This window comes from Notolepis coatsorum (assembly GCF_963971535.1).
Source record: "Notolepis coatsorum genome assembly, chromosome: 14".
Classification (NCBI taxonomy): domain Eukaryota; kingdom Metazoa; phylum Chordata; class Actinopteri; order Aulopiformes; family Paralepididae; genus Notolepis; species Notolepis coatsorum.
Genome location: NC_140178.1, coordinates 68,992,758 through 69,016,778, shown reverse-complemented (window position 1 = coordinate 69,016,778; position 24,021 = coordinate 68,992,758). Strand labels below are relative to the sequence as shown.

Here is a 24,021-nt window from a genome sequence, read left to right as displayed (position 1 = left end):
TATTGTCACCCACTGTAACTGAGAAGCCGTTGGCCTTACTGAGTTTGTTATTTGATCCAAAGAGAATAGACTCTGTTTTAACCAGGTGTAATGATAGTTTGTTATCAGCGAGCCAGGTGCCGATTCTGCCGGGGTGGGGCAGGGGGCGGGGCAGGGGCCTTACCGGCTTCCTGGGCTCCTCCACCTCTCTGATGCTGAGGTTCTCCAGGGGGATGATTCCACGGGGCTCCTTGTCCTGGAGGAGGGAGGGATGACAAGACACATGCAAGATGAGAGGGAGGCGAGAATAAAGTCCACATGTGGAAAAGGAGAGAGAGAGAGAGAGAGAGAGAGAGAGAGAGAGAGAGAGAGAGAGAGAGAGAGAGAGAGAGAGAGAGAGAGAGAAAGAGAGAGTTGGAGTGAGAGAAATAGAAAGGAAAAACAAGAGAGAGGGAGAGAGAACAAAATGTGCTGTGATATGTTTTGCTAGCATGGAAATCACCCATGAGTCCTCTTTAATGGAGAAGATAATGTGTATGTGTGTGTGTGTGTGTGTGTGTGTGTGTGTGTGTGTGTGTGTGTGTGTGTGTGTGTGTGTGTTTGTGTATGTATGTGTGTGTGTGTGTGCGTGCGTGTGTGTGTGTGGAGCTGGAAGTCTAGAGGACAGACCATAATGATAGTGTTCTGAAGGATAACACCAGGGTAGTGGAGGACACTGCTGATCTGGCAGCGAGCAGGGACAGAGGCAAGAGCCACGATAAAGGACACACACACGCACACACACACGCACACACATATACTGGAGTGGAGACACGCACTTGACCGATTTGAGAAACATTGAGAACATGTAATCTCCACATCCCTTTCCATCCCAGTCTCTCCGTTTCATGATAAGAGACTTACTGTCGTGTATTCAAAGTAGTAGAGGCAGTTGTCTGTCAGGATGAACCACCTTCTCTTCCAGGTTTTCACTCGGCCCCCTGACGAGAAGAGGAAGACGATACAGGAAATGACACGCTCACTGGCCACAGTGACAGACAGGAAGAATATGGAGGAGCTATAGACTCAAGGGCAAGACACTGAGACTAAGGGGTTTTGAGAACACACACATTTGCCCAATTGATCATCACAATGTCATATGAGAAAAAAGAAACTGAAAACAGATTTTAAAGATAATATATATATATATAATTATAATAGAAATAATAATAATCTGTTCAAATAATTCAGTTGATGCTATAATTCTAAGTAACAATAATTGTCTTGAACTTCAATTGCAAAAGAGAAGATCAAGAATACAGACATTCGTAGACATAAGAATTTATGAATGAATAAATAAATACAAATCATCCATTCTGTGGATGAGCAGGCCGGGTTTAGTGCTGATGCAAAGCATTCATAGGATTACCACAGTGTCAAGCCAACACTTCAGTAACTCTCCCAACACCATAACACTATATTATCTCTCCCAACACCATAACACTACATTATCTCTCCTAACACCATAACAGATAACACTACATTATCTCTCCTAACACCATAACACTACATTATCTCTCCTAACACCATACCACTACATTATCTCTCCTAACACCATACCACTACATTATCTCTCCTAACACCATAACAGATAACACTACATTATCTCTCCTAACACCATAACACTACATTATCTCTCGTAACACCATAACACTACATTATCTCTCCTAACACCATAACACTACATTATCTCTCCTAACACCTTAACACTACATTATATCTCCTAACACCATAACACTACAGTATATCTCCTAACAACAACACTACAGTATATTTCCTAACAACAACACAAGTATCTCTCCTAATAACAACAACAACAACAACAACAACACTACAGTATCTTTCCTAACAACAACACAAGTATCTCTCCTAACAACAACACTACAGTATATTTCCTAACAACAACAACAACACTACAGTATCTCTCCTAACATCAACACTACAGTATATTTCCTAACAACAACAACAACACTACAGTATCTCTCCTAACAACAACACTACAGTATCTCTCCTAACAACAACACTACAGTATCTCTCCTAACAACAACACTAGTATCTCTCCTAACAACAACACTAGTATCTCTCCTAACAACAACACTAGTATCTCTCCTAACAACAACACTAGTATCTCTCCTAACAACAACACTAGTATCTCTCCTAACAACAACACTAGTATCTCTCCTAACAACAACACTAGAACTGCTCCCGCCTACCTCCGGTCAATGGTCTCTAACTACACACCCTCAAGACCCCTACGCTCTGCATCTTCTGGCCGCCTCAGACCTACTCCTATCCAAGCTCCGGGAGGGTCATCAAAGAGAAGTCGCCTATTCTCAGTCCTTGCCCCACAATGGTGGAATGAACTACCCACCCCAGTTAGGACAGCCGAAACACGTCCAATCTTTCGCCGTCGACTAAAGACGCACTTCTTCAACCATTATCTGAATTTAAAAAAGAAAGAAAAAAAAATCTAACCCTAACTACAGTAACCATACTGTCATGCACTTGTCCTAATAAACTAACCTACACTGTAGCACTCAACACTTTGATGAACATTGTTACTCAGCTGATAGAGTTGTGCCCTTCCTGATGGCTTGTCGTACAGAACTTGTAAGTCGCTTTGGATAAAAGCGTCAGCTAAATGACTAAATGTAAATGTAGTATCTCTCCTAACAACAACACAAGTATCTCTCCTAACAACAACACTAGTATCTCTCCTAACAACCACACTAGTATCTCTCCTAACTCTCTCCTAACAACAACACTAGTATCTCTCCTAACTCTCTCCTAACAACAACACAAGTATCTCGCCCTGTAGCTCTCACCTCCATAGCCATGAAGTGCTTTGAGAAGCTAGTAAAGGGCTACATCTGCTCCTCCCTCCCCATCAACATGGACCCCCTGCAATTTGCATACCGCCCCAACAGGTCCACGGAGGACGCCATAGCCCATGTGGTGCACACAGCAGCATCACACCTGGACAAGAGGCAGGGGAACTATGTGAGAATGCTATTCATCGACTACAGCTCGGCATTCAATACCATAGTCCCCTCCATACTCATAGCCAAGCTCAGGGACCTGGGCTTGAACTATGACCTCTGCCAGTGGGTCTTGGACTTCCTGACTGGCAGACCCCAGGTGGTGAGAGCAGGCAACTGCACCTCCTCATCCATCACCCTCAACATAGGGGCCCCCCAGGGCTGTGTTCTGAGTCCCCTCCTCTACTCCCTGTACACACACGACTGTGTGGCTCAGCGGAGTAGCAATACAATCATCAAATTTGCTGACGACACAGTGGTGGTGGGCCTGATCTCTGGCAACGACGAGAGGGCATACCTGGAAGAGGTCAAGGTCCTGGCGGGATGGTGCCAGGAAAACAGCCTCTCCCTGAACGTCAGCAAAACAAAGGAGATGATTGTGGACTTCAGGAGGTCGGGGGTCAAGGACTACAGCCCCCTCAGCATCGACGGGGCACCGGTTGAGAGAGTCAACAGCTTTAAGTACCTCGGAGCCTACATATCCCAGGACTTGACATGGACCACACACATTGACAGTGTTGTGAAGAAGGCACGACAACGCCTCTACTTCCTCAGGCGCCTAAGGAAGTTCCAAGTCAGTCAGAAGATCCTTAAGAACTTCTACTCATGTACAATAGAGAGCATCTTGACCGGCAACATCACCTCCTGGTTTGGGAATAGCACTGCACAAGACCGAAGCAGACTACAAAGAGTGACACGTTCAGCCGAACGCACAATTGGAGGGGGGCTCCCCACCCTCCAGAACATTTACAACAAGCGTTGCAAGGGCAAGGCTAAGAGAATCATTAAAGACTCCAGTCACCCGAACAACTGCCTCTTTGAACTGCTGCGGTCAGGCAAGCGATACCGGAGTCTCAAGGCGAGCACAGAAAGACTCAGAAGAAGCTTCTATCCCCAGGCCATCAGGCTGCTAAACGAACAATGAACACTACACAACAACAACCACCAAACGCACATAGCACACACATCCACACGCACACACTCACTTTAAACAAACACACTGTAGCACCCACTCCACACACTTTATAGCACACACCCACTTTAAACAAACACACTGTAGCACCCACTCCCCACACTTTATATTTATTGATGAAGGATTGCACTACAACTCGTACACCTTACTGTAAATTGTACCTAAATTGTACCTCATCCCATTTCTGCTTTGCACTATATAGTACTGTACATTAGTACACTGCATAGTATTGTATATTATATGGTAACTCAGAACATTGTACATATGTCTATACCGAACACTGTGACCTCATTTTCTTCTTCTAAATTACATGCTATACTATGTTATTTGATACTATCTTGTCTAGCACAGTCTCTGGAGCGTAACAGTAAGAAGCATTTTGTATGAAAGTATTCTGTACTTCTGTATGACAACTATTAAAGAAACTTGAAACTTGAACTTGAAACTAACAACAACACAAGTATCTCTCCTAACAACAACACAAGTATCTCTCCTAACTCTCTGCTAACAACAACACAAGTATCTCTCCTAACAACAACACAAGTATCTCTCCTAACTCTTTCCTAAATACAACACTAGTATATCTCCTAACATCAACACTACAGTATCTTTCCTAACAACAACACTAGTATATCTCCTAACAACAACACTAGTATATCTCCTAACAACAACACTAGTAGCCTATATCTCCTAACAACAACACTACAGTATCTCTCCTAACAACAACACTAGTATCTCTCCTAACAACAGCACTAGTTTAAGTTTAAGTTTAAGTTTATTTGGATCCCCATTAGCCACAGCAGTGCTGGGGCTATTCTTCCTGGGGTCCATAACACATAAAATACAGTTACAGACGTATACACTCACAACATTTACATGTCATACAGACAATTAAAACAACAATAAAAACCCTTATACACTCATAACATTTACATGACATACAGACCATTAAAACAACAATAAAAACCCTTATACACTCACAACATTTACATGTCATACAGACAATTAAAACAACAGTAAAAACCCTAATCAAATTCATAATACAATATAAAAATACAAAATTATACAATATTTTAATAATATATCCCTATCAGACACATGCCTTTTCATCCATATATACCTATCTCTTTATCAGACACATACATTTTAATTTACGTACACACTATCTATTGGGGAATGTCAATTTCTTTGGTTGAAAATGTTGTTTTACCACGATTTTGAAACGGCATTTACTATTCTCCTGCTTAACATGTCTGGGAAGAGAGTTCCATTCCTGCATACCACGGAACATGACAGTTCGCTTCATTGCATTCGACCTCACTTTTGGAAGTGTAAAACCTCGTGCAGAAGCATGTCTGGTGGAATGGTTGTGTCTGTCAAGACTTATTGATAAATTGTTATATAAAATTGAGGGGATCTTTGTAACAAAAATATTCCTAGTGAATACAAGGAGTGAGCAGAGTAATTTATGTTTGACAAGTAACCAAGTTAAACAACTGTGCATCGCTGCAACATTAGTTCTGTACTCACAGCGAAGCGCTATACGTGCTGCTTTGTTTTGTACCATTTGTAATTTTTTCAGTTTACTCGTCGTTACATTCGACCATACTGCAGGACAATAGTCAAGATTTGACAAAACCAGAGCTTGAATGACCTGTTTGATAGAATTTAGTGGTAACAAATGAGCACATCTTTTAACAACAGAAATCCCTCTTCCCATTTTCAATACTATATTGTTTATATGGTGTGACCATGACAATTTACTGTCTAATGTTACCCCTAGGAGTTTAGTCTCCTGGACTTGATTAATTACCACATAACTTATCAAAAGTTTCAAGACTGGGTTCGTTCTTAGAGTATGGTTTGAACCGAAAATGATGCTACTTGTCTTTGATATGTTTAGAACTAGTTTGTTATTCTTTATCCATTCCATCACTGATTGCAACTCTGCCTTTAGGACCCTATTTAATTCATTGGCTGTTGAGGCTGATGTGTAAATCGTTGAATCATCCGCATACATAGAAATATAGGACTTATTTAGGACAAGAGGCATGTCATTTGTAAATATGGTGTAGAGCAAAGGCCCAAGGCAACTTCCTTGGGGTACTCCACACCTTACCGTTTTAACTTCTGAGTAACTCCCATTAAAAAACTAGTATCTCTCCTAACAACAGCACTAGTATCTCTCCTAACATCAACACTACAGTATCTCTCCTAACAACAACACTAGTATCTCTCCTAACAACAACACTAGTATCTCTCCTAACATCAACACTACAGTAGGGCGGTCAGGTGGCGTAGCAGAGATTGTGCTCGTCACCAATGCAAGAGGCTGCGGTCTCGACTCCCGGAGAGTCAGCATTGCCTTGGCTCGGGCTGATCGCTATACTAACTCGTTTGGCTGAGTTAGGGGGAGGGGAGCCGTGGGTGGGTCCTGGGCGTTGTGGACAGCGACCGCTACAGTTTGGTCGGGGCGCCTGCTCAGCGAAGGTAGGATCTGGTGAGAGGTAGTGCGGCCTCCCACACGTTACACTCTCCCAGTGAGAATCTGCGCGGCCAGGCTGGCTGCCGGCTGGCTGCACATGCGTCAGAGGAAAGCATGTGACAGTCTCCGGCCTCTCGGACCAACAGTAGGGGAAAGTGCGCAACAACCAGGAAGGGGGTTGGGAATTGGCAAACGACTAACAGTGGGATGGGAGAAAAATTGGAAAAAAGAAGGAGGGGGAAAAAGATAATAAAAAAAGAAAAAAAAAAACACTACAGTATCTTTCCTAACAACAACACTAGTATCTCTTCTTCTAGCACCTTGCTTAGTTAAACTATGACTCACACAACTGGTGAATTATTACCAACTTTGCCTATTCATTTTTAAAGGAAATAGGATTGGATGTCTGGAGAGAACACACCACCACACTTGATATGAACCTAACGGCACCTAAAGCACCCCTGAGGGAACACACACACAGTGTGTGTGTGTGAGAGAGAGAGGAGAGAGAGAGAGCGAGCGAGGGAGAGAATGTGCTTTGAGCCACATTATTTCCATCATGTTCACTGATAGAGATGCTGCCTTTCTCTAAATATGCCTCACATGACTTTATACTAGTTCTCAATTATTATCATTATATATTAGGGATGCTCGATATTGGCTTTTTTACCGATACCGATATACCGATATTGTCCAACTTAATTTCCAATACCGATATCAACCGATACCGATATATGCAGGGTTTCCCCCCCAAAAAACGGAATAATTTCAGGTAATTAACATTACATATCTCTTGTCATGTAATTAACACAACATTATGCATACTTTGACAATAAATAAAATAATAATTTGTTCTTACTTGCTTGCCTGGGTAAATAAAGGTTAAATAAATGTAAAAAATATATATATATATATATATATATATATAATAATTTTGGAAAACCGATACCGATATTTTCCGATATCACATTTTTATGCCAATATCGGCCGATAATATCGGTAGGCCGATAATATCGGACATCCCTATTATATATATATATTCAGTCAATCAATTGTCAAGACTAGTAATGTAAATGTATTTACATCTGCTGCATTTTTATGTGAGCATAAATAGCTAGATTCTAACAAGTAGAGAAAATATTGACAATTGACTGAAATTAGAAATAAATATTTTTTTTCCACAACCTGAGTCCTACCCAACCCGACCAATTGGCATAAATTGTCAACCCAAACCCGGCCGTACCCGATCGGGCTCAGGCTGAAACTGACAACTCTACTTTATTATGTTCCTAAAACATCCACAATCTCACTTTCCTTTATATGTCAATAGACTGTGTGTTTAAAACTCTAATTTCCGCCATGGGTAAAGAGAGATTTACTGAAAAGGATTTTTAAAAGAATTATAATAAATCAGGCCCTTATTCCTCCATATCCTCCAGGGTTTAGTTTTAGAGAGGCTACAGTGAGAGGTAGTGTTCTAAATGTCTCCGGCGATACAGAAGGCAATAGAACATTACCAGCGAGCTGCGGAGTATGAAGACAGCTGGGCGTGTCCTTGAGCGGCGGCTCAAGGTCTCAGGACTCACTGTACACCAACTGGCCTACCGTGAACACCAGAAGGCCTATTCAAAATCCCTCAGACATGCACTGTCCCAGTACTACTCCTCTATCATCAATAACAGTCCTGGAAACTCCAAGGAACTATTCTCCACCATCAACCACCTCCTCAAACCCAAAATATCTCCACACTCCGACTCCACTGAGGAGCAGTGTAGCGACTTTGCCACCTTCTTCAGGACCAAAGTTGACACCATCCGCTCCCTCCTCTCTAGCCCCTCTGCCCCTCCAGTCCCAACAGTTGACCCACAGCCGGCGACTACTCAGCCTCTCTGCTGCTTTTCAAATATCACACAGCGAGAGGTTGAGGAAATCGTTAGGAAAAGGAAGCCTTCCACCTGTATCCTGGACCCCCTTCCCTCAGCCCTGGTGAAATGCAACATTGTCGCCATGAGCCCTCTTATCACCAAGGTCATAAACCACTCTCTCCAGGCTGGCCATGTCCCCTCTGCCCTCAAAACTGCGGTCATAAAACCACTCGTCAAAAAACCCTCCCTAGACCCGGAAGTCTTGGCAAACTACAGACCCATCTCCAACCTCCCATTCCTGTCCAAGGTGCTGGAGAAGGTAGTTGCTGCTCAGCTTCAGGACCACCTAAACTCCAACCAACTTCTTGAGAAGTTCCAGTCTGGCTTCTGCTCTGGCCACAGCACTGAAACTGCCCTGGTCAGGGTCACAAACTACCTGCTGATGACGGCTGAAGCTGGCTCTCCTTCCCTCCTCATCCTCCTTGACCTCACAGCAGCTTTTGATACCGTCGACCATGACATCCTCCTCCACCATCTTCACTCCACTATCAGACTTTCAGACTCTGTCCTTGACTGGTTCAGATCTTACCTCACCGGGAGAACGGAGTATGTCTCTGAGAGGCAAGGTCCGACACCCACCATGTCACCTGTGGTGTCCCTCAAGGATCAGTCCTCGGCCCCACCCTGTTCACTCTCTACATGCTCCCCCTTGGCTCTGTCATCAGCCGGCATGGAATATCATTCCACTGCTACGCTGATGACACCCAACTCTACCTCAAAATAAACCCTACCCCATCCACAGTCCTGCCATCATCCACTCTGACCACCTGCCTGGAGGAGACTAAGGCGTGGATGAAGCACAATTTCCTGCAGTTAAACAGCTCCAAAACTGAAGCCATTCTCATTTGTCTCCTCCAGGCTGGACTACTGCAACGCACTCCTCATCGGGATCCCTAGCAAGAACATCCAAAGGCTACAATGTATCCAAAATAGCGCTGCTAGGATCCTGATGACAGTGCGGAAATACCACCATATCACTCCCATCCTCAAGTCCCTTCACTGGCTCCCTGTCTCACTCAGGATCGAGTTCAAAGTCTCCCTACTCACTCACCAGTGCCTCTACGGACCCCCCCCCCCCCCCTCTACCTCAAAGAACTCATCACCCCTCACTCCTCCTTACGACATCTCCGCTCCGGCCAGGCAAACCTCCTCCAAGCACCAAACTCCGAACCATGGGAGATCGGGCTTTCTGCACATCCGCTCCCAGTCTGTGGAATGCTCTCGCTGACCACCTGAGAGCACCACAGCTGTGGATGCTTTTAAAAAGGGCCTAAAAACTCATCTTTTTAATAGAGCCTTTTGTTGGTTTTTATCTAGTTTTAGCTCCACACATTTTATGTTCTTTTACCAGTTTTAGCCCTTCTTATTTAATGTTTTTTTTTCTACTCTTTTACTAGTTTTAGTGTTCTTTTTACTCCTTACTAGTTTTAGTCTTGCTTATTTTACAATCCCTTTTTTACTCTCTTGCTAGCTTTTATGTTCTTTTACAATGTAGCGCTTTGAGATTTGCTCCACAACTATAAAGCGCCCTACAAATCAAATATATTATTATTATTATTATTATTATTATTATCATATTGGGTCTGTAAGCCAAACTGGGGCTATTTGAATACTACATACTGTATATAGTGTATGATGCAGGGTTAGATGAGACTACTGAGACATTACATAGAGTTACTGGAATGTGCAGATCGGAGCCAGGTGTGTGTGTGTTTATTTTGTATGGGTGTGTGTGTGTGACCGCTTATGTGTATGTGTGTTTATTTGCATTTGTGTGTGTGCCCGCGCACGTGTGTGTGTGCATGCGCGTGTGTGCGTGTGTGTGTGTGTGTGTGTGTGTGTGTGTGTGTGTGTGTGTGTGTGTGTGTGTGTGTGTGCGTGAAGGGTGCAAATCCCAAAACCACCTACAGTGAGCTGCCCTTTCACAAGTAATAGCCAGGCTGCTAAAATGGTGTATGTTTTAAGTAGAGACCCAACTAAAACACTGGGGAGCAATAGGAAGGAATGGAGAGAGAAAAACAAAAAGCAGTGAAAAGAAGGAGAGAGAGAGTGAGAGAGAGAGAGAGAGAGAGAGAGAGAGAGAGAGAGAGAGAGAGAGAGAGAGAGAGAGAGAGAGAGCGAGAGAGAGAGACAGACAGACAATAGGACAATAGGACAATAGGACAATAGGACAACAGCAAGAAGACTTGGTAGACGCATAAAGAGAGAAGGGGGGATGTTCCACTTAGAAACAAACACATGACGTCTGTCCAACCATGACACACCTAAGCTCACTGTGGACGGGTCAAATATCAAAACAGAAAGAAAGAGAAATCAATTATGTCTTCCTTCTGCGTTGCCATGACACCCGGTCAGTGGTTATTATGTGAGTGATGCATTGTGGGGGAAGTGGATGGTCCGCGCTGCCTCCCGGAACAGCCGTGCCATGGTAACAGGACCGTGCAACACCGTTGAAACACTTGTAACTTGTTCTTGAAGCTCTGGGCTGCAGCTGCCATTGGCTTTAATACAATTCTTAGTTAGATTATGTTGGCCTTTACAATACATAATATCATTCATTTTTATTTTTTTTTTATCTTTTTCCCCCTCCTTTTTTCCTCCGATTTTCTCCCATCCCAATGTTAGTCGTTATGCCAATTCCCAATCCCCTTCCTGGTCGCTGCGCACTTACCCCCCACAGTCGGTCTGGGAGAGTGGAGGCTATCACGTGCTTCCTCCGACACACATCTAGCCAATCAACCTTTTCTTTTCACCTGGCAGCGCGGACTCTCACTGAAAGGGTGTAACGTGTGGAAGGATCACACTACCCCCCTTAGATCCTATCCGCGCTGAGCAGGCGCCCCGACCGAACTGTAGGAGTCGCTGTTTACAACGACCCGGACCCACCCCGCCAGCTTTCCCAACCTCTAATACTGCCAATTGTATTAGTGTGAACGGCCAGCCAAGCTGGTGACACGCCGGGAGCTGGATTCGAACAGGCGAATCCAGTGTCTCCGGTGTTGGTGACTAACGCAATCTCGCTACGCCACCTGACCGCCCACATAATATCATTCATAATATTCATTGTTATTACTCTGGTTTATGGAACAAAATATAGAACCGTCCATTTTACAGCATACTTCATTCACTCTGTTTCTTTCCAAAATGCAATTTATTTTAAAAAGTCACAACTCTGGCAAAATAATTTCTGGCCTCAATGTCAAACTCGCTATGGAGTATTATTGAAATGATCAACCAAACCAAGACATTCATTCAGAAAATACCATTGTATATGATGCAATCACCTCTACTGTTAAACTACAGAGCAATGAAAGCCAGTATAATGGTTCATTCAAATGAAACTTTTCAATATTTCATCATTGTTAACTTTTGTTAACGTTCTGTTGTGTATCCCTGACACCTCGCATGCCATCCCAAGCCAGGTTCACCATGACACCTCACCTCACAACACCAACCCTATACAGAATGCCTGTCCCGCGTGTATAAAGTGCCTTACAGTCGATCAGCTGGCTCAGGTCAATGAAAAAAAGGGCTAATGTGCGAGGCTAACCAAATCAAGTCATTCAGTGGGATGACGGTGCGTTCAGACACTAACCTAATTTGAGCAGCCAGCCCTCCCTGTCTGGGTTGAAGAATGTGTGCGTCAAGTCATTCCCATCATCCTCCGGGATCTTAAAGGGTTCACTCTTTATACTCTCATATAGATTCTGGAGAGAGAGAAGGTGGGAGGGGGGGGGCAACAGGGATAAAGTAAAAAGAAAAGGAGAGGAGAGAAGAGAAGAGAAGAGAAGAGAAGAGAAGAGAAGAGAAGAGAAGAGAAGAGAAGAGAAGAGAAGAGAAGAGAAGAGAAGAGAAGAGAAGAGAAGAGAAGAGAAGAGAAGAGAAGAGAAGAGAAGAGAAGAGGGGTAAACAGGTAAAGAACAGTGCAACATTAGTACTCACAACACAAATTAACACAGACAAACAGACAGACAGACAGACAGACAGACAGACAGACAGACAGACAGACAGACAGACAGACAGACAGACAGACAGACAGACAGACAGACAGACAGACAGACAGACAGACAGACAGACAGACAGACACATACTGCATCTTCAAATATTCATCCACCTTTCAGTGAATTAACGATGCATAAAACATGACACAGAGAGCTTCTATTTCAGTCTTGAGGAGAGGGAAAGTGAGAGACAGTGAGATGATTCAGTTGTCAAAATAACTTGGTGATCTAGTCTGGGAGGTAAATTGCTGGTAAAATGCTAGTACTGTGGAACAAAGAGATTGTTTTCCAAAGGCATGCCCTTTTGAACTTTTGAGCCCGGGTTTGATGGTTTGGTACAGACTTCAAGTTCTAAAATAAATGATTTCTTTCTTGATTTGTATTAGTTATTCTATAGCAGCAGAGAACGGCTCGTTCTGCTGAGCTGCCGTATTACTGAGACATGCAATACCTCTCTCTCTCTCTCTCTCTCTCTCTCTCTCTCCTCTCTCTCTCTCTCTCTCTCTCCGTCTCTCAATATTTCCCTTTTGCATACGTGCGTACATATACACACACAAAAAAAACAACAATATACAAATATTCTCTATCTCTGTCTCTCTCTCTCTCTCCCACTCTCTCTCTCCCCTATCTCTCAATATTTATCTTTTGCATACGTGCGCACATAAAACACAAATTCTCTCTCTCTCTCCCCCTGAGTAGGTCCTCTGGGAGGTCTCTCTCTCTCCCCCCCCCCCCTCTCTCTCTCTCTCTCTTCTCTCTCTCTCTCTCATCTCTCTCTCTCTCTCACCCTGAGTAGGTCCTCTGGGAGGTCTCTCTCTCTCTCAATCCCCCTCTCTCTCTCTCTCTCTCTCTCTCTCTCTCTCTCTCTCTCTCTTCTCTCTCTCTCTCTCTCTCTCACCCTGAGTAGGTCATCTGGAGGTCTCTCTCTCTCTCAATCCCCCTCTCCCTCTCTCTCTCTCTCTCTCTCTCTCTCTCTCTCTCTCTCTCTCTCTCTCTCTCTCTCTCTCTCTCACCCTCTCTCTCTCTCTCACCCTGAGTAGGTCCTCAGGGAGGTCTCTCTCTCTCTCCCCCTCTCCCCCTCTCTTTCTCTCTCTCTCTCTCTCTCTCTCACCCTGAGTAGGTCCTCAGGGAGGTCTCCCCCCTCGTTGATGCCTCTGTTCATGGAGATGAATCTCTCTACGGGAGGTTTGTCTCTGACGTTGGGGTTGTGGAGGCTGGTATTCAGCATGATGATGGCAAAGGACAGAACGTAGCAGGTGTCTGGGAAAGAGACAAAATACATCATTAATAATAATTATTCTCGGGATATACAGTATGTACAGTTCCCTGACGTTAATTGTGAGAGGAAAAAGGGTTAGGTGTGACATCTCCAGTGAGGTTAAGGTTAGGGTTAAGGTAAGGGTTAGGGTTATAAACAGTGAGGTTAAGGTTAGGGTTAAGGTAAGGGTTAGGGTTATAAACAGTGAGGTTAAGGTTAGGGTTAAGGTAAGGGGTGGGCTTATAAACAGTGAGGTTAATGTTAGGGTTAAGATAAGGGATAGGGTTATAAACTGAGGTTAAGGTTAGGCTTAAGGTAAGGGTTGGGTTTATAAACAGTAGGGTTAAGGTTAGGGTTAAGATAAGGGTTAGGGTTATAAACTGAGGTTAAGGTTAGGCTTAAGGTAAGGGTTGGGTTTATAAACAGTGAGGTTAAGGTTAGGGTTAAGATAAGGGTTGGGTTTATAAACAGTGAGGTTAAGGTTAGGCTTAAGGTAAGGGTTGGGTTATAAACAGCGAGGTTAAGGTTAGGGTTAAGGTAAGGGTTGGGTTTATAAACAGTGAGGCTAAGGCTACATTTCAACTGGCCTCACGTCTCGCTCTGCTACTGAGATAACCCCTTATCTCCACGCACCTGGCGTGCACGAGAAACAAAAACAAATGCACCCACTTGCACGTGACAGCGCCACCCCCATGCGTCCCTATATGACGCCGGAAGTGGTCACGCCTCACCCTTCCTCATTTCGTTTCCAAGCGGAAGCAGCTCAGATGCACTTCATGAACTGGAGATTGTTATGAAGCGTAAGGTGAAATTACACAATGTTGGGAATTCGCCAGAAGTTCACCAGCCCCCGGAACCTTCTCGGCACATCCTAACAGCGCAGCGGTCCTGTCCTGGGTTTTCCTCGTCTCGTGACAGCGGACCGAGGGACGTCGCGCGACGGTTAGCAGTCGAGCTAAGTCGTGCACAGGTAGGGCCTGCGCTATCAGGCATTGATACTAGCATGTATATTACTGCTCGTTGTCTCGTGAGACGGCCGAGTGATTTATTGACGTGGGGGGCGGGATATTTGGATGAACGTGGTCTTCATGACACACTGTTTGATGGTTTTTCAAGTATCCTAGCGCGCGCAGCTAATGCTAATGCTACAATGTTGGGGCGCCGTTCCCCATGTACCCCACCAAGGGCTGTCTTTACTGTCTTTCTTCCCTCTTAACCATTCATGCTGACGGTCAATCGTGTCTAATGTTGGGGGTTTAGCGGGGGCTTTTTTACCCTTTCAGGGCTCAGGGCAGGTGCACTTTTTGTGAATCTATGGTGGAACGGTGAATTGAAAATGGGGGACCCTGATGTAAACAAGACAAACGTCTTTCTCTGGTCTGCATCCCCTTAACAATTGTGTGTATTGAGCCGTAATGTATTGTACCCATTCTGCAATCTGTTAAATAAAGTTTTCATTAATTAATTCATTCATTCAATCAACGGTGTCCCGCCCGGCCGATGCCATGGGGTGAGTCGGCCCGGCAGGTGTCTGGTGGGCTGATGAAGCCTATACCGCCGCGGTACAACATTTAGCAGCGACTGGCAACATTGCTCAATTGGCTGCTTTTCTGTCAAAAATGTTGTCGGTGGTGGGGCCTTAGGGCCAGCCGACGTCAAAACCATCGCGCAAGGTTTTGAGGTTATTCAGCTTTTGACCTAGCCACAAGCTATAACCGCAGGGAGGGCTAGGATGCTGTCGACGGTTGTTCACAGGCGTCTTTGGTTGGAGCAATCTCCCCTTGAGGAGGGGAGGGGTCTCCTCCTCAGGGCTCCCCTCTCCGCGGTTGGACCTTGGTCTGTCCACGGAGGCGCAGGCGGTATTTGACCTGGGCCCCATGCTGCCCCACACCGCGCAGCCAGAGGTGAGAGCACGGCCAGCGGCCATGTTTCCCCCGCCTGAGATACCCTGGACACAAAGAAAACAGGTGATCACAAGGCAGACAGCCTCGGCGGCCCGAGGGATCGGCTATATTAGATGGGCACGCCCTAAAAAAACGTTGCCATCTAGCTGTGTCTAGCATGCTCTCCGGTTACTCCCCCCCGCTACACTACGGGACACAGGGCTCTGATTTGTTCAGACCCATACTGTACGCGTCTATTCGAATACCAACCAGTTCATGCTTCCGCGTTCGCGTTTTGCTCTCTGATTGGCCACTGATGTTTCTGGTTGCACCAATCGTGTGACGGCAAGTTCTTTTGCCGGTTAAGCTTAGGCACTCTTTCGAAGTTGGTTAAGGTTAGAGTTTGTCTTAGAGCAGGGCGATAGAACGCCAGCCCTGATTCCAAACTCTAACCTTAACCAACTTCGAAAAAGTCGCCTAAGCTTAACCAGTGATAAACTAGGCGTTAGGTAGTTTGCTGCTGGTTGAGGCGGAAATGGGTGCGTCACGCGATTGGGCGCACATGTCACATGACCAGAAACGTCCGTGGCCAATCAGATCGCACCAGAAACGGCAGTGGCCAATCAGATTTGCAAAACGCGAACGCGGAAGCATGAACCGGTTGGTATTCGAATAGACGCATACTGGACCTGTCCCATGGAAGGTTCAGAATGTTGACCGTCACCCACCTGTTAAGCGCTGTCAGGTGGGGGACTGGTTCACCTCCATAGACCTGTAGGATGCGTATTCGCATCCCGATCTTCCCTCCTAGGACATACCTACGCTTCCTTTTCAGGGCTTAGCGTACAAGTACCATTGGCTGCCGTTCGGCTACTCTCTGGCTCCTCGCATCTTCACCAAGTGCGTGGAGACCGTGCTGGGGTCTCTGCGTCGTCAGGGGATACACATTTTATTCTACCCTGGACGACGTTCTGGTCCTCGGCCGGTCAGAGAAGATCGCCAGGTCTCATACCAGGCAGGTGGTGGAATTCCTCACCAGCCTGGGTTTTGCTGTAGACTGGAAGTAGAGTACTCCTCTTCCCAGTCAACGGGTGGAGTACTTGGGCTTATTTCTAAGCTCAAGGTCTATATGGGCATCCCTCTCAGAGCGCCAGTGAGTGGAGGTTCTCGGCGCGCTCGGGAGGTTCCGTCCTAGGACGGTTACGCCGCTGTCCGTGATGCGCCTGCTCGATATGATGGCATCTGCTCACTCTGTGGTCCCTCTTGGCCTCCTCTTCATGAGGAGGATACAGAGGTGGTTTTCCAGTATGGAAATAGACCCGGTGAGAGACAAGTGGAAGCGGCTGAAGGTTCCCATGTCAGTACTGGGGAACCTTCAATGTGTTGGAATACATTTCAATGTGTTGGAATTGAAGGCAGTCCTTCTGGTCCTCAAACGGCTCGGCCACCTTGTGGTGGGCAAGCATGTTTTGATCAGGACGGACAACACGACGTCAGCGTCGTATATCGACGGACAGGGAGGAGTACGCTCCCCCCATCTGCACCGGGCGGCGTCGAGCTCTGGCTATGGGCGTTTCTCAATCTGCGCAGCCTGCGGGCTCTCCACATCCCCGGCAGGGAGAATGTGGGTGCAGATGTGATGTCGCGGGGCGGTCCTCACCCTGACGAGTGGGGACTACATCCAGACATAGTCGGACAGGTCTGGGACCGATTCGGGGAGGCCACGGTGGACCTGTTTGCGAGCAGACAGTCCCACCAGTGCCCCTTGTGGTTCTCGGTCAGTCGGAAGGACAATCCGTCTCTGGGGGTGGATGCCTTCTCGATGTATCCGTGGCCGCCCGGGATTCTGTACGCATTCCCCCCCATACACCTGATAGCTCAGCTGTTGGGGCGGGTACGTCAGGAGCGCGGGACTTTGATCTTGGCCGCGCCGGGCCGGGGCTCAGCTGTGTGGTTCCCGGCCCTGATTCAGCTCTTGGTGGCCCCGCCGTGGCCTGTTCCGTGGTCACCGCGGGCCCTCTCTCAGGCACGCGGAACTCTGTTCTGCCTCCTGTTCTGGGGCAGCCTCTAGGCTTGGCTGCTGAAATGGTGAATCTGGTGGGGATGAGTCTTGACTCTTCTGTGGTTAACGCCATCCGAAACGTGCACGCTCCGTCCACTACTGTGGCTTACGCTGGGAAGTGGCGTATGGTCGAGAGTGTGGGGCAGACCATTGTTCAGCCACCCTCTCGTGGGACGTTCTTGCTTGGCGCACGGCGTCTCAAGCCTGTGGAACGTTCTCTGTCTCCGAGTCGGGACCTCCAACTGTTCTGAAAAGGCTGTTGGGGGCCCCGTTTGGCCTCTTGAACAGGCGCCATTGGACGTCTGTCTTACGACCGCGTTCCTTTTTGGGCCAGCACCTCCGCTAAATGCGTGGGTGAGCCATGTGCTCCCTCAGTGCGGCCTGAGTGCCTGTCTGTTCGGGCCGATAACGGGGCGACTCTGAGGCCTAATCCGGTCTTCGTGCCAAAGAATATCCGGAGCTCTTTTCGCTCCAGGGACATTGTGATTCAGGCATTTCATCCTCCTCCTCACGCTAGTGGGTTGGAGTCGAGCCTTCACCTGTCGTGTCCTGTCCGTACACTGGGGGTTTACCTTAGTCGCACGCAGGGTCTCAGGGCTTCCGATCAACTGTTGTTTGTTACGGTGGCCCTCGCGCGGGTGAGGCGCTGTCCAAGCAGCGCCTGTCGCATTGGTTGTGCGAGGGCATTGCCCTTTGCTACACGTTGGCTGGACAGGTTCCCCCCGGGGGCGTCAGGGCGCACTCCATTCGTGGTGTGATGGCCTCTGCTGCCCCGTTAGGGGGGGCCTCGGTGGAGGACATTTGTGCTGCGGCCTCCTGGTCCTCCCAGAGCCTTTTGTTAGGTTTTACCTCATGGACGTGACTGGGGGTTCTGTGGAACTCCCAGGCAGTCCTGAGGTCCGGGACCTCTCCTGCGTCCCGCCATCAGGTGGGCTAGTGGGAGTGTGTGGGTGTGGACCGCGGGGTGCTGTGTCACACGTGGTCCCGCTTGCGCTGTGCGTTCAGGGGTGCCTGTTTCCCACTTTTCGCACTTTGGTGGAGTTGACTGCCTCCCCCCCTTCGTTAGGACGGGCGGGTGGACGGGACTCCCCTCCTCCCTGGCTGGGGCTTGCGGGCCCTCAGGGGGTGCATTTGTCAGGCCGCGCGTCCGCTCTGCCCTTTATCTCAGTAGCAGAGCGAGACACAAGGCCAGTTGAAATGTAACGTATGGTTATTCTATAACCCTAGTTACATGATACTGGCTGAGCGTCTCGCTCTTAGCGCCCTGAGGTCCCTTGGAGGTTTTTCCGCTTATGGAAATCGAACTGGGAAGCGTGAGGCGTGACCACTTCCGGCGTCATATAGGGACGCATGGGGGTGGCGCGGTCACGTGCAAGTGGGTGCATTTGTTTTTGTTTCTCGTGCACGCCAGGTGCGTGGAGATAAGGGGTTATCTCAGTAGCAGAGCGAGACACTCAGCCAGTATCATGTAACTAGGGTTATAGAATAACCATATGTTATGGTTTATAAACAAATGTGCATAAAAAGATGTAGAGACCTGAATCAGGATATAGGATTAGAATTAGGACATCAAGTGTTCATTGCTTTAGAGCCTGACTAACAGACAAGAATGTGCATATATCCGGGGAAATGTGCAAAATTCCAATAAACTTGGAAGGTTCTGTCAGTATTTGTGAACATGAACAAGCTCTCGCTCCCAAACAAAACAAAAAGAAACTGAAGAACCAAGATTATAATTAGTGATGTCCTCGTTAGGCCTGTTCGTAAATCTAGACTGAACAGTCCAAGGTCATAAATGAATGTGGATTCACTAGACAGTGTGACTGGTTTACACAGAGAGACAGTAGATTGATAGTGGAGAGTACATTAGCCCCATATATTATAGTGACAGGGAGAATGATTTGTGATGAGTAGTCAATCAGTAGACCCTGCCTGGAAAGAAATTAATCAGGGAAAAGACACATATTATTGGATGGATGGATGGACGGACAGACAGACAGACGGACACACACGGCCCTGTGACATTGCAGTCAATATGTTCCTAGCTCTTTAAACAGTCATTCCTGGCCATACCCACACACACACACACATGATGCTAGCCCATAACTCCTGGTATATTGCGGTAAACCCCAGGCCAAATGCACCCAATCCATACACACACACACACACACACAAACTAACAGCCCCACCCTCCCTGCTATGTCCCAGTCACAGCACCAGTCCTTCCCAAGAGACAACCAATAACTAAGTCAGGGTGTGTCACCACCGCACACATTAATATTCATGACCTGGGCTGTCACTGCCCTCTTCATCATCAACCCCCCCCCCCCCCCAGGTTACCACGAGGACAAGGAGACAACGTGTGACCAGCCCACGCTGCACTAACGACCCTGCACTATTGACCAGCGATCAATGTAATTAGCGCGATTGGCGACACGTACTGATTACACAGCAATTAGCTGCTTGTTATAGCGGCTAACAATGGTCAGACACTGCGGTGTAACTCGACACTCAAGCAGGTCAAGTTCAGACTGAAGGCAAATAACAGAGAAACCTCCTAGGAGTTCTATGAAAGTCGAATTTTAACAATTCTGAAAAACGAAGTCAGGAAGTGTTTTACAGGGCAACAGAACTAGAGACATATTGTGCACCGCACTGGGGCGTTTTACAGTTCCGTATTAAGAGGTTATAGCAGCAGCTTTGAGAGTCAGGTCGCATGCTACAGATTTGTATTGGCTGAGACAGGTCCAGCTACAGGAGGGAGGACAGGGAGCCTGGTGTATTGATCTGAGCTCGTCTGGTCTGGTCTGGATAGCCCATGCTCTTTATAACAGTTATTTGTCCTGGAGTCTCGTATATCTGCCACAGTGTGTGTGTGTGTGTGTGTGTGTGTGTGTGTGTGTGTGTGTGTGTGTGTGTGTGTGTGTGTGTGTGTGTGTGTGTGTGTGTGTGTGTGTGTGTGTGTGTGTGTGTGTGTGTGTGTGTGTGTGTGTGTGTGTGTGTGTGTGTGTGTGTGTATGTATGTGTGTGTGTGTGTGTGTGTGTGTGTGTGTGTGTGTGTGTGTGTGTGTGTGTGTGTGTGTGTGTGTGTGTGTGTGCGTGTGCGTGTGCAGTACCTGTGGACTGGAAGACACCGAGGTTGCATTGGCAGTACCTGGAGGCAAAGGCCTCCATCATGCGATCAATCTTCTGGGCCTCACCTGGCAGTCTGAAGCTCCACAGAAACTGCCTACACCAGCAGAGAGAGAGAGAGAGAGAGAGAGAGAGAGAGAGAGAGAGAGAGAGAGAGAGAGAGAGAGAGAGAGAGAGAGAGAGAGAGAGAGAGAGAGACTTCAATGAAACATCAGACATTAGAGAGTATGGATATAGTGCAAATATAGTGATCTATGGACATTTGTAGTAAATTACTTGGACTTCATTAAGATAACCCCAACCTCTGTTTCTATACTCTTCTTCAGCTGGAGTCTAATGCCACGTGAGGATACCAGAACAGAATAACACACCTTGCAGATAGAGGCAAACACACATTGGAGCACAGACACACGCAAACACACAGAGATCACAGCTTACCTCAAGGCTTGTACGAGGTTGAGGTCTGCAAACTCATGGAGCTCCACAAACGCGTGGAGGACCTTGATGTTGAAATCATCCCTGAGCCGGACGAGAAAGAGGACGGACACAAGTCACATGTGTGATTAATAGCATGTTTTACACACTATAGGCCTCTCCGTCCATCCCAAAATTACTGAAATACAGTATATCCGATTTACAAAGGGAATCCACAGACTTCAACCTGTTTATGAAGATGATGGCCCGGTGCTACTCACAATAGGACTGGAGAATGGAAGAGGAGAGTACTGCATCATCTTTGGTTTTCTTTATTTAGGTACAAGTTTAGGAAACGTTAGTTATTCTTATACCTAATGAAGAAAACGAAAGGTGATCTGTATGCCCCGGTACTCTCCTCTTCGATACATCCAATCTGAATTGGAGCTGATGTGGAACATTACGCTGCACCGCTTTCTTCCTGGTGCATGGCCATGGCTAGAGAGGAACATTTTGTGAGCCAAATCACAGCGTCATGTCTACAGACAGACAGACAGACAGACACAAACAGAAAAGTCGCTGTGTGTTCGCCGAGCCAAGGAGCAGGAAAGCGGTGTTGTTTTGACAATCCCCATCATCCGCGGTGATTTCACACCGATAAGAACCACATGTGCGCTGCTTCTTTACTGGCACGGCCTCCCCGGCGGCCGCCCTGCTCCATAAATCCAGACGACCAATTTCCTGGAGGCTTTATGCCACGGTCTGAGCGCACGCACACGGGCCAGATCAAGCAGGGAGATGAAGGGGAGAGGGGGAAAAGGGAGAGGTGGAGGGTAGAAGATAGAGAGGTGCAGGCGGAGGTGGAGGATAGAAGACAGAGAGGTGGAGGTGGAGGGTAGAGGACAGAGAGGTGGAGGTGGAGGGTAGCAGACAGAGAGGTGGAGGTGGAGGGTAGCAGACAGAGAGGTGGAGGGTAGAGGACAGAGAGGTGGAGGTGGAGGGTAGCAGACAGAGAGGTGGAGGTGGAGGGTAGCAGACAGAGAGGTGGAGGTGGAGGGTAGCAGACAGAGAGGTGGAGGTGGAGGGTAGCAGACAGAGAGGTGGAGGTGGAGGGTAGCAGACAGAGAGGTGGAGGTGGAGGGTAGCAGACAGAGAGGTGGAGGTGGAGGGTAGCAGACAGAGAGGTGGAGGTGGAGGGTAGCAGACAGAGAGGTGGAGGTGGAGGGTAGAGGACAGAGAGGTGGAGGGTAGCAGACAGAGAGGTGGAGGGTAGCAGACAGAGAGGTGGAGGTGGAGGGTAGAGGACAGAGAGATGGAGGGTAAAGGACAGAGAGGTAGAGGGTAGAGGACAGAGAGGTGGAGGGTAGAGGACAGAGAGGTGGAGGGTAGAGGACAGAGAGGTGGAGGGTAGAGGACAGAGAGGTGGAGGGTAGCAGACAGAGAGGTGGAGGGTAGCAGACAGAGAGGTGGAGGTGGAGGGTAGAGGACAGAGAGATGGAGGGTAAAGGACAGAGAGGTGGAGGGTAGAGGACAGAGAGGTGGAGGGTAGAGGACAGAGAGGTGGAGGGTAAAGGACAGAGAGATGGAGGGTAGAGGACAGAGGTGGAGGTGGAGGACAGAGGTGGAGGACAGAGAGGTGGAGGTGGAGGGTAGAGGTGGAGGGTAGAGGACAGAGAGGTGGAGGTGGAGGGTAGAGGTGGAGGGTAGAGGACAGAGAGGTGGAGGTGGAGGACAGAGGTGGAGGTAGAGGACAGAGAGGTGGAGGTGGAGGGTAGAGGTGGAGGGTAGAGGACAGAGAGGTGGAGGTAGAGGACAGAGGTGGAGGGTAGAGGACAGAGAGGTGGAGGTGGAGGGTAGAGGTGGAGGGTAGAGGACAGAGAGGTGGAGGGTAGAGGACAGAGAGGTGGAGGGTAGAGGACAGAGAGGTGGAGGTGGAGGGTAGAGGACAGAGAGGTGGAGGGTAGAGGACAGAGAGGTGGAGGGTAGAGGACAGAGAGGTGGAGGGTAGAGGACAGAGAGGTGGAGGGTAGAGGACAGAGCGGTGGAGGTGGAGGGTAGAGAGGTGGAGGGTAGAGGACAGAGGTGGAGGGTAGAGGACAGAGAGGTGGAGGTGGAGGGTAGAGGACAGAGAGGTGGAGGGTAGAGGACAGAGAGGTGGAGGGTAGAGGACAGAGAGGTGGAGGGTAGAGGACAGAGAGGTGGAGGGTAGAGGACAGAGCGGTGGAGGTGGAGGGTAGAGAGGTGGAGGGTAGAGGACAGAGAGGTGGAGGGTAGAGGACAGAGAGGTTGAGGTGGAGGGTAGAGAGGTGGAGGTGGAGGGTAGAGGACAGAGAGGTGGAGGGTAGAGAGGTGGAGGTGGAGGGTAGAGGACAGAGAGGTTGAGGTGGAGGGTAGAGAGGTGGAGGTGGAGGGTAGAGGACAGAGAGGTGGAGGGTAGAGGACAGAGAGGTGGAGGGTAGAGGACAGAGAGGTGGAGGGTAGAGGACAGAGAGGTGGAGGTGGAGGTGGAGTGTAGCAGCAGGAGGTGGAGCACTCACCGTTCTCCTAAGTAGTCCCCGATGACTGTTTTGTTGAGCCCCTCTCCTTTGTAGAGGAACTGAGCGATGTCCTCCGCTGTGTGCTGCAGAAGGTCGTTCTCCAAGAGGAACTGGATGCCCTGGAATATAGAAAAGCACACGTGTGGAAACATCACCAAGAGATATGGATAGTATAGTGTGTGTTATTTGATGTGCATTCATAGTCTTATCTGCTGACCTGCGGGATATTATAAAAATGCATTCTTGAAGATATGATGTTGAGATATGATATGGAGAGCCGGTGATATAAATAGTG

At 47.7% G+C, this 24,021-nt stretch overlaps 1 protein-coding gene across 1 annotated transcript in view; it reads right to left on the bottom strand.

Moving 5' to 3' along the window:
• Nucleotides 1–24,021, bottom strand: part of cyth3b (cytohesin 3b) — a 102,508-nt gene that overhangs the window by 13,867 nt on the left and 64,620 nt on the right. Inside the window, exons 5-11 of the mRNA XM_084328397.1 lie at nt 23,727–23,845; nt 21,214–21,294; nt 20,760–20,872; nt 13,552–13,700; nt 12,035–12,146; nt 883–959; nt 164–235 (exon numbers count right to left, since the gene is read on the bottom strand). Coding sequence (XP_084184523.1) covers nt 164–235; nt 883–959; nt 12,035–12,146; nt 13,552–13,700; nt 20,760–20,872; nt 21,214–21,294; nt 23,727–23,845 — 723 coding nt within the window. The remainder of the gene's footprint in view (nt 1–163; nt 236–882; nt 960–12,034; nt 12,147–13,551; nt 13,701–20,759; nt 20,873–21,213; nt 21,295–23,726; nt 23,846–24,021) is intronic.